The sequence below is a fragment of the Trachypithecus francoisi genome, unplaced genomic scaffold (genome assembly GCF_009764315.1).
Source record: "Trachypithecus francoisi isolate TF-2019V2 unplaced genomic scaffold, Tfra_2.0 Lachesis_group3, whole genome shotgun sequence".
In the NCBI taxonomy this organism is placed as follows: Eukaryota; Metazoa; Chordata; class Mammalia; order Primates; family Cercopithecidae; genus Trachypithecus; species Trachypithecus francoisi.
In genome coordinates, this window is record NW_022681468.1 from 29,765,898 (window position 1) to 29,776,916 (window position 11,019).

At 42.2% G+C, this 11,019-nt stretch overlaps 1 protein-coding gene across 3 annotated transcripts in view; it reads left to right on the forward strand.

Annotated features, from left to right (window-relative positions):
* The window catches only part of VIPAS39 (VPS33B interacting protein, apical-basolateral polarity regulator, spe-39 homolog), a 34,270-nt gene extending 25,247 nt beyond the window's left edge, over window positions 1–9,023 (forward strand). For all 3 annotated transcript variants that reach the window (XM_033187283.1, XM_033187281.1, XM_033187284.1), the window contains 6 exons: window positions 474–515; window positions 845–934; window positions 5,610–5,696; window positions 6,284–6,373; window positions 6,910–7,014; window positions 8,062–9,023. In XM_033187283.1, the coding sequence (XP_033043174.1) occupies window positions 474–515; window positions 845–934; window positions 5,610–5,696; window positions 6,284–6,373; window positions 6,910–7,014; window positions 8,062–8,082 (435 nt within the window). In that variant the 3' untranslated portion in view covers window positions 8,083–9,023. The remainder of the gene's footprint in view (window positions 1–473; window positions 516–844; window positions 935–5,609; window positions 5,697–6,283; window positions 6,374–6,909; window positions 7,015–8,061) is intronic.
* Window positions 9,024–11,019: the final 1,996 nt, after the last annotated feature.

The following is an 11,019-nucleotide window of genomic DNA, read 5'->3' on the forward strand; positions in this document are numbered from 1 at the left end:
TCAGCCTCCTGAGTAGCTGGGATTACAGGTGTGTGCCACTACTCCTGGCTAATTTTTTTTTTTTTGTATTTTTAGTAGAGATAGGGTTTCACCATGCTGGCCAAGCTGGTCTTGAACTGACCTCGTGATCCACCTGCCTCGGCCTCCCAAAGTGCTGGGATTATAGGCGTGAGCCTTCTTCCAAACTTTTTCAAAGAAGTTTAGATTCCATGATAACAGGCAGACATTTTCCCCTTATTTGGATTAGCAGAAAATGGGAAAAAGCACCATACTTATTAATCCAGTTCCCGATAAGCCAGCTTGTAGTGGTATCTGACTATTCCCAATGGAGCTTTTCCCTGAAATTAACTTCTGTGTTTAAATGGCAACAGAGTAAGATGTAGAAAGTCTCTGTAGTGGGAGAGAAAATGAGAGCTTGGGTGGCACATGGGAAAGTCAATATCACTAAAGTTCCTTTTTCGCTTTCATCCTAGGGGACGTTCAGCAGTCCCATCAACCTGAAGAAGACATTTAAGGTAGATACGAATTGGTCAGTGTTATGAAAGGAGTGATCAGGGTAACTACATGGAGTGGATGTTGCTTTGTAACCCTGTACAGTATGTCCTTTGATATGCAAGGTTGAAGGTGGAAAGCAATGAGTTTGGGAAAGTGAGAGAAGACTGAATGCCCTATAGCAGTGGTGGGGCTTGGAAATTAAGAAGTTCTTGAACTGAGAAATGTTTTGATTTTTAAGAGCAGAGTCAATATCAGGAAATATTTAATGTCTGTCTTTTCTAAAATTCTCAAGCACCCCCATTGATGTATTTCTACTTCCCTTTAATTTTTCTTGGTCTCTGCTTTCCAGATCCCAGACAAACAGTATGTGCTGACAGCCCTGGCTGCTCGTGCCAAGCTTCGAGCCTGGAATGATGTAGATGCCCTATTCACCACAAAGGTGTGTGCCCTGGAACTGTTTAGTGCTACTGAGGCCTTGGGAGACAGAAGGGTTCTATCATGTTACAAGTTCTGCTTACTGGTGTACATTTTTCCTCCAACTTTTATTTTCCAAAATTTCAAACCTAAAGAAAAGTTGAAAGAATGAATTTTATAGTTCATATAATTATCAAATATATATTATAATAGTATAATAGTCTTTATCTACATCACTCATTTATTAACAATTTTGGCCGGGTGCTGTGGCTCACACCTGTAATCCCAGCACTTCGGGAGGCCAAGGAGGGTGGATCACGAGGTCAGGAGATCGAGACCATCCTAGCTAAAACAGTGAAACCCCATCTCTACTAAAAGTACAAAAAATTAATCGGGTGTGGTGGCAGGTGCCTGTAGTCCCAGCTACTCGGGAGGCCAAGGCAGGAGAATGGCGTGAACCCGGGAGGCGGAACTTGCAATGAGCCGAGATCACGCCACTGCACTCCAGCCTGGGCGACAGAGCGAGACTCCATCTCAAAAAAAAAGAAACAATTTTGCTATATATGCTTTCTCTTTTTCTATACCTATGTGTTTTTCTTTTCTGAATCATTTGAAAGTAAGTTGTAGACATCTTAACACCCAATACTTCATAAGCACAATATTGGGCCAGGCACAGTGGCTCACGCCTTTAATCCCAGCACTTTGGGAGGCCGAGGTGGATGGATCACCTGAGGTCAGGAGTTTGAGACCATCCTGGCCAACATGGTGAAACCCCGTCTCTACTAAAAATACAAAAATTAGCTGGGCTTGGTGATGTGCGCCTGTAATCCCAGCTACTCGGGAGGCTGAGGCGAGAGAATTGCTTGAACACAGAAGGTGGAGGTTGCAGTGAGCCAAGATTGCACCATTGCACTCCAGCCTGGACAACAAGAGTAAAATCCTGTCTCAAAAAAAAAAACTTACATATATATATAATTATCACTAAAAAAATTTAACATTAATATAATAATATATATGTAATCATGGTCCGTATTTAAATTCGTTCTTTATAGCTGTTTTGGTTTGCTTCTGTATTTTCTCCTGTCAGGATCCAATCAAAGACCTTGCACTGAGTTTTGTTGTCATGTCTCTACTGATTTGCCTTTTTTAAAATTAATTTTTATTGTATATATTTAAGGTACAACATAATGTTTTGATCTACATATACATAGTGAAATGATTATACAGTCACACCAATTAACATCCATCATCTCACAGTTAGCCATTTTTTGTGAGTGTGGTAAGAGCCCCTAAAATTCACTCTCTTAGCAAATTTCCAGTATACACTACACTATTATTAACTGTAGTCCTCATGCTGTACATTAGATTTCTAAATTTATTCATCCTCATAACTACAACTTTGACCTCCATTTTCCCCTCTCTGGAAACTACTTTTTATGTGTTTGACTTTTGTAGATCCTACATATGAGTGAGATCATGAAGTTATTTTCCTTTCTGTGTCTGGCTTGTTTCACTTAGCATAATGTCCTCTGGGTTCATCCATGCTGTCCCATGTCAGGATCTCCTTATTAAGTTCTGAATACATTCCATTGTATATATGTACCACAATTTGTTTATCGATTCATCCATCAATAGACACTTAAGTTATTTCCATATCTTCGCTCTTGCGAATAATGCCACAATAAACATAGGAGTGTAGATGTCTCTGTGAGATGCTGATTGCATTTCCTTTGGATATATACCCAATAGTGGGATTTCTGGATAATATTTTAGTTCTGTTTAAACATTTTTGAGGAATGCCTATACTGTTTTTCATGATGACTGCACTAATTTACATTCCCACTGACAACAGTATACTGGGGTCTCTTTTTGCTACACCCTTGCCAACGCTTGTTATCTTTCTTCTTTTTTTTTAAAGATAAATGTTATATATTGTATATAAGTTATACAATAAGATGTTATGAGTTACATGTAGATGGTAAAATGGTTACTACAGTGAATCAAATCAACATATCTGTCATCTCAAATTATTTTTTGTGGCAAAAGCAGCTAAAATCTACTCATTTAGCAAAACTCCTGATTACAGTACAATATTATTAACTAGAGTCCTCATCTTGTAATTAGATCTCTAAAGCTAATGTTCCAGCATGTATGTATATATATACACCATAGTTCCATAGTTTCTGTATCCATTTATCTGTCAATGAACACTTAAATTATTTCCTTATCTTGGCTATTTTTTTGGGGGGAGGGAATTATTTATTTGTTTATTATTTTTGTAAGTTATAGACATTTAAATTCTCAGCAATAACTTATAATAGTTACATTTCATGAATAGTTAACATCTCGTGAATAGTGTTACAATGAATGTGGAAATGCAAGTATCTTTATGAGGTAATGATTTCATTTCTTTTGGGTATATACTCAAAAGAAGGATTGAGGCCGGGCGCGGTGGCTCAAGCCTGTAATCCCAGTACTTTGGGAGGCCGAGGCGGGCGGATCACGAGGTCAGGAGATCGAGACCATCCTGGCTAACACGGTGAAACCCCGTCTCTACTAAAAAAATACAAAAAGCTAGCCGGGCGAGGTGGCGGGCGCCTGTAGTCCCAGCTACTCCGGAGGCTGAGGCAGGAGAATGGCGTGAACCGGGAGGCGGAGCTTGCAGTGAGCTGAGATCCGGCCACTGCACTCCAGCCCGGGCGACAGAGCGAGACTCCGTCTCAAAAAAAAAAAAAAAAAAAAAAAAAAAAAGAAGGATTGATTACTGGGTCATATGGTAGTTCTATTTTTATTTTTATTTATTTATTTTTTTTTGAGAGAGGCTCTCACTCTCACCCAGGCTGAAGTGCAGTGGCATGACCGTAGCTCACAGCAGGCTGTTGTCCACATTGGCTACCCCAATCTACATTCCCACCAACAGGGTACAAGAGTTCCCTTTCCCCGCACCCTTGCTAACACATCATTTGTCTTTTTGATAACAGCCATCTTAACAGGTGTGATGTGATGTCTTATTGTAGTTTTGATTTGCATTTCCCTGATGATTAGTGATATTGATCACCTTTTCATATACCTCTTGGCCATTTTCATGTTTCTTTGGAGAAATGTCCATTCAGGTCTTTTGCCCATTTTTAAAATCTGGTAATTTTTATTTCTGCTATTGACTTGTGTGAGTTCTTTATATGTTTTAGATATTGATCCCTTATCAGATATGTGGTTTACAAATATTTTCTTCTAACCCATAGGCTGCCTTTCATTTTGATTGTTTCCTTTGCCACGTGCAGCTTTTTAGTTTGATGTAATCCAATTTATTTTTTGCTTTTGTAGTTTGAGCCTTTGGTGTGATATCCAAAAAATCATTGTCAAGGCCAATGTCAAGGAACTTTTTCCCATGTTTTCTTCTAGGAGTTTTATGGCTTCAGGTCTTATGCTTAGGTCTGTTATCCATTTTGAGTTGATTTTTGTGTATGGTGTAAGATAAAGGTCTAATTTCATTGTTTTGCATGTGGAAATCCAGTTTTCCCAGCACCACTTGTTGAAGAGACTATCCTTTCCCCATTGGGTCCACTTGGTGCTTTTGTTGAAAATTAGCTGACCATGTATGCTTGGGTTTATTTCTAGGCTCTCTATTCTATTCCGCTGGTGTATGTGTTTGTTTTTATGCCAGCACTGTACTGTTTTGATTACTGTATATAACTTTGTAATATAATCTGAAATCATGAAGCATGTTGCCTCCTACCCCTACCCACTCCCCCTTTTTTCTTGTTTTGAGATGGAGACTTGCTCTGTCACCCACGTTGGAGTGCAGTAGTGCAATCTCGGCTCACTGCAACCTCGCCTCCTAGGTTCCAGCTAATCTCCTGCCTTAGCCTCCCAAGTAGCTGGGATTAAAGGCATGTGCCACCATGCCTAGCTGATTTTTGTATTTTTAGTAAGGATGGGGCTTCACCGTGTTGGCCAGGCTGGTCTCGAACTCCTGGCCTCAAGTGATCCTCCCACCTCGGCCTCCCAAAGTGCTGGGATTACAGACATGAACCACCGCACCCGGCCTCCATTTTGTTTTTCTTTAACATTGATTGCTTTGGCTATGTGGGATCTTTGGTGATTCCATATGAATTGGTTTACATTTTAAATATCTGTTTTTCCATTGTAGGTTTGAAATTTTTTCTGTTTTTCCCATTTGTTAATTATTTAATTAGTTGTATTAACAAAGCAATACATGTCTGTTGTCAAAATCAAACACTGTATTAAAGTATAGAAAGAGTGAAGTTCCTTTTTCATTTTCTACCTACTCCTATCTCACCCCCTTTCTCAAGGCAAACACTGTTAAAAGTTTAGACCTTCCCTCATGAATTTGCAAATAAACATCTATACTTATAAAGATATGGAAGATGGAATTATTTTCTACATTGATAAGTTCATATTACAAATATTAAGTAAGTTACTTATCCCATTTAGTAGTATTTCAAGACTTTTCCCTGCATTCATTTCTATAGATCTAAGAAGTTATTTCAAACCTGATTCATTTCTACTTTCTCAAATCGCTTGATTTTTCTGAAAAATTCATTTCTCATTATTTCTGTATCCTTCAGCACCTCCACCCACCCACCACATTATTCTGGTCTGATCGTAAAACATAGACTAGCCTAGAATGTGTTGAGTGTGCCTGGCCTACCTACCGCTGCCCCATCTTCCTCTTTCAGAACTGGCTGGGCTATACCAAGAAGAGAGCACCCATTGGGTTCCATCGGGTTGTCGAAATTTTGCACAAGAACAATGCCCCTGTGCAGGTAATGGCTCCTAAAGAGAGTTGGGTACAGGATATTCTCAGATACCTAACTTTAAGCCTCTTACTGGTCAGTGATGGGAAACCCGATCTGCCCTTGTTTTCCTTTAAAGGCAGCACAATGGTTGCAATAGGCCTCAAGACAGAAAAGTCCAGGGATTGAAATTCTCTCCCTTTCTCCCCTTTAGAAACAATTCCAAACTGTCCTCTCTGAGTAGCATCTACTATGTTAGCCCAAGTGGAATACTGATGTACCGTTCAAATGATAGAAAAGCAGAACTCGTGGAGAAAAGACATCAGGGAAGAATGAGCAAAGCACTGGATCAGATCTAGAGCACTGTCATTGTTGGCGTGTGTATCTGGCTCTAGGATCAGGAGAAGTGTGCTCTTTCCTGCTTACTGAGGCAGCATGGAAGTACTGTGTAGCATTACCTCATTCCCATTGCAGAACTAGTCCTATGGTTGATGACGGGAATTGTACACGTTTGCTGTTGAACTCTTTTGCCGTCTTCAGGACTTTCTTTTCTACCTTGTAGAGCTCTGTGCCTTATGGGTCTTTGAATCATTAATCGGAAGTACCTCTTCCCACAGATATTACAGGAATATGTCAATCTGGTGGAAGATGTGGACACAAAGTTGAACTTAGCCACTAAGTTCAAGTGCCATGATGTCGTCATTGATGTGAGTCCTCAAGAAATGGGAGTCCTCCGTTAGATCCTCAGTGGCGGGGGGACAGTGGTGGGGATTATAATATTCTCTGTCCAAGATCCTGAGGTGCTCCCGCCAGTTTTGACTGAATGAACAGAATCATCTGGCAAGAGTTCGTTTGGAGACCAGCATTCCTGTATTATTTTCCCAGCCCTCTGACTGGTTTCTCTGTGTTTTCATAAACTTGTCATACTTAGAGAATTCATAGAACTAAATCAAGCTACATAAGCTGTGTAGTCTTCTCTCCAACATGGAGTTCTGTAGGCATTGGACCTCACTGTCATCCCACTATAGCCTCTTAGCCTCTCTTTGAGTCTTGGGTCAAAGTGATGATGACAGAAAGAAATAAGCCCTCATGTTGGCACAGTGGCACACACCTGTAGTTCCAGCTACTCAGGAGCCTGAGGAGAGAGGATTGCTTGAGCCCAGGAGTTTGAGACCATCCTGGGCAAAAAGAACCCTGTACAGAAGGCTGATTGGAGGTTTGTATTGTTTGTTTTGATGCACAGACCTGCCGGGACCTGAAGGATCGTCAACAGTTGCTAGCATACAGGAGTAAGGTAGATAAAGGATCAGCAGAGGAGGAGAAGATTGATGCTCTTCTCAGCAGCTCGGTGAGCAGCTACAGTTTATCCCTCCAGCAGGCTCAGGAGACAGTTCACAAAACAGTACCAAGTGTATGTTCCCAAGGCCTGGAAGGATTGCAGTTGGCTAATCCACATGGATGTAAGGCTGTCCTCTGGCCACAATGTCAAAAGTACTGCTTTTAATAGCAGAAATTACTCCTGAGATGCGGTATGATAGGGGGGTAATCTGGGGACCTCAAGCTAAGACTTAACTGTAATGCTCTGATAATAGTTAAACCTAGCAGGTAGGAGAAACTAAATATTGAAAGTATAGGCCGGGCGCGGTGGCTCAAGCCTGTAATCCGAGCACTTAGGGAGGCTGAGACGGGCGGATCACGAGGTCAGGAGATCAAGACCATCCTGGCTAACACGGTGAAACCCCGTCTCTACTAAAAAAATACAAAAAACTAGCCGGGTGAGGTGGTGGGCACCTGTAGTCCCAGCTACTCGGGAGGCTGAGGCAGGAGAATGGCATAAACCTGGGAGGCGGAGCTTGCAGTGAGCTGAGATCCGGCCACTGCACTCCAGCCTGGGCAACAGAGCGAGACTCCGTCTCAAAAAAAAAAAAAAAAAAAAAAAAGACAGTATGAAAACATGTTTCAGATTCAGAATATCCAAACTGTATGGTCTCATGGGGATGGATGGGACCTACCTGTTGAAAATAAGAAGTGGGTGAAATAGATGTTAGCTATCTGGGGAGCACAGCTGGTTCATCTCTCACAGCATGAAATTACTGAGCTTTTTGTTAATATGAAAGTTAGTTCCCTGTTAGGTATTTTGGGACCTACCTTAGAGTCAAATGACCACAATTAGGCTTGTAAAATACAAAATAGGTGTTTAATGCATCTTTGAATAAATGAACTCCCCCACATATTTTTAAAAATTTCTCAACATCCCCTACCTACCGATCTGATTCTACTTTTTCTTTTCTTTACATTATCTAGCTATGAGCCTTGTTTTGTTGCATTTTCTCTGCCTTGCTATAGGGATAAGTGAAAACTGATCATACACCTTCATTGTTTCCTCTTTCCATAGCAAATTCGATGGAAGAATTAAGTGGCATTAACTACCCTGAAACCTGCCTCATTTCCTCCTTTCCTGCCTGTGAAAGTAGAGAGAGCTCCTCTTTGAGAGAGCTGCAGCATCACATCGCTTGGGCCCATTATCAACAGGCAGTGCCAGCTACTCTTGACACAGATAACTTCAGACTGAACTTCTGTCCAAGGAACATCATCTGAGGATCGAGATCTAAAGCTTTGACTCATGAGAATGATTCTCTCCACCTGGTGCTCATATGAAGGTGGGAGTGATTTCTAGATTGGGCCCCTACTGGGTAAGATCTCACTTGGTCTGAGAAAAGCGACTGCTCCAGAAAGGAAGAGGTACAGGTGTCATAGGGTGGCCACTCCATTCCACTCAGCTAATTATGATCCAGGACTTGGTGCTGGACATTGGCAGTTCTGCTCCGAATGAAGTCAGAACAGAACCAAAATGGCCCCAGGAAGGAATGCCAGTGTTTCCCAAGACCTGCTGGAGATGCACTCACACCAGACTGCACAGACCCCTCCACATTATGCCACACATTGCCTAGACATTGTGTTTCCTCAGCCATTTTCCCTCTGCTGCCCAGTTTACTCTGTCCAAAACCCTAAGGTTCTTCTCTCACTTGAACACAGATGACCTTGCTTGGGTGATGAGACATCCCCTTTATCTCTTCCTCTACCGCTAGCCCAGACCCGTCACTTTAATAAGAAGCTCAGATGCAGCAGTGCTGGAGAGCTCTCTCTTTATGCAAAACTCTCTTTTCACCAGGAGCTTTCAGAAGTTTCACCTGGGCTAAACTCAGCAGCATTTCTGTTAGGATATTTAGATGGAGGTATTATTTTCACACTTGGATTCTTCCTCTGTACCAATATTTGCCTCCTTTTCTGTGACTAAACTGGGTTTTTCTGACATGTGTAGACTCCTAATAAAAGTATTTCTTCCTTGGTGCCTTCTCTCCTGCTCCTGGTGGTTTTGTGCAGTATTATGAAATAATTGCTCAGGATCTTAGGATCATTACAAGTCTTCCTCAGTGACTGCATTCAGCAGCCTGTCAGCACATGTCAGGTTATAGAGTAACAGTGCTATGGCAAAGCAGGGCTATGTGGTTAACAGAAGCCTGACTTTTTCCAGCTCTACCACTAACTAGTTATGTGATGCTGGGTGAGTCCCTTTCTTTCTCTGGATTCATTAGATAATCTAAAATTTTATAGAGTTTGTTTGTTTGTGAGATGGAGTCTCGCTCTGTCACCCAGGCTGGAGTTCAGTGGCGCTCTCAGCTCACTGCAACCTCCACCTCCCAGGTTCAGATGATTCTCCTGCCTCAGCCTCCCGAGTAGCTGGGATTACAGGTGCCTGCCACCACGCCCAACTAATTTTTGTATTTTTAGTAGAGATGGGGGTTTCACCATGTTGGCCAGGCTGGTCTTGAACTCCTGACCTCAGGTGATCCTCCTGCCTTGGCCTCCCAAAGTGTTGGGATTACAGGCGTGAGCCACCGCACCTGGCCTGTTTTTAAATAGACATGGTCTTGCTCTGTCACCCAGGCTGGAGTGCAGTGGCACCCTCATGGCTCACTGCAGCCTTGACATCCCAGACTCAAGCAATCTTCCTGCTTCAGCCTCCTGAGTAGCTGGGACTACAGGCACATGCCACCACACCCAGCTAACATTTTGTAGAGTTCTGTGCTCCTGTGACTGTGGAGTGGGTGAAGTCACAGAAAGAAAAGAGAAGATGCTCTTACAGAGGCACATACCATGCTTTAAGGCAATATGGTTCTCAACTGGAGGCAGTTTGGCCCCTCAAGAGACATTTGGCAATGTTTGAAGTTGCTTTCTGTTGCCACACTAGGCGTGCTACTGGCATCCAGTGGGTAGAGGTCAGGGATGCCGCTAAATGTCCTACAATCCAAGGGACAGTCCCACAACAGAGAATTATCCTGCCCAAATGTTAGTAACACCGGTGTTAAGAAACTCTGTTTTAAGGGGATCAGACTCCAGCTTTTGCTCCTCCACTTTGCAATTCCAGGTAACCTCATGCTTAGTTCCTTTCTTGATCATCCTTCTTGCTATTGAAGAAACAAGAGTTTAATTTGCTAGATTGTACTAAAATTATTGGTTCATCTTCAAACAAATAGTGGTTACTTTATTAACTAGTATATTGGTTAGGGTTCATTTAGAGAAGCAGAACCATTGGGCATATATATGCATTATTTAATCTAATCTATATATGCAGTTTGTTAGAGACATTTGACCTTTCTCTGGCCTGTTAGAGAAATTGGATGAGAAGTACTGAGGAGTAGAGCCTGTCTTTTCTGTTTGAGTACTTCCACTCAAGTATGGCAACTGGAGGGTCTGATTAAGGTAGTTGTCTTCATGTCCAATGGTAGAGCTTGAAATCCATAGGGAAGGCCGTGAAGAAGGGAAGATTGTTATAAAGTGAGTGAGCAGGGACTGGGACCCATGTCAGTTCTCACAGCCTCCAACCTTCATGAAGTGGGTGTCCCGCTGCTGGAAAAGCTAGTGGCCTTTGTCATGGAACCGAAAAACACCCAGCCCAGGAGTGAGCAACTGAAGGAGGAACCAGGGAAGATGTAGCAGTTACAGGTCCAACTGTTGCCCCTCACCAGCAAGGTACCCCCAGCAGATAAACAGCAACATGTGTGAACTACAAAAGTACTTCCCCTGATTATGCACAGGTTGGTTGTTGTTCGTTTCCACCTTCCTGGTCTTGCACAGAAATATCTCCGGTGGTCCACCTTAACCAGAAACATACAGGGAAGGGAATTCTGGAAATTGCAGTTCAGCCTAGCCAAGGTGACATGATACAAAACAGTAACAACTGATCTCCACTTTTGAGAATGCATAAGTAAAGGATAGGCCTAGAATTCATGTCTGTACAACTTGTATGCTACATTGGTCATACTGATCTAGGAGGTTTTGAGCTTCTTTT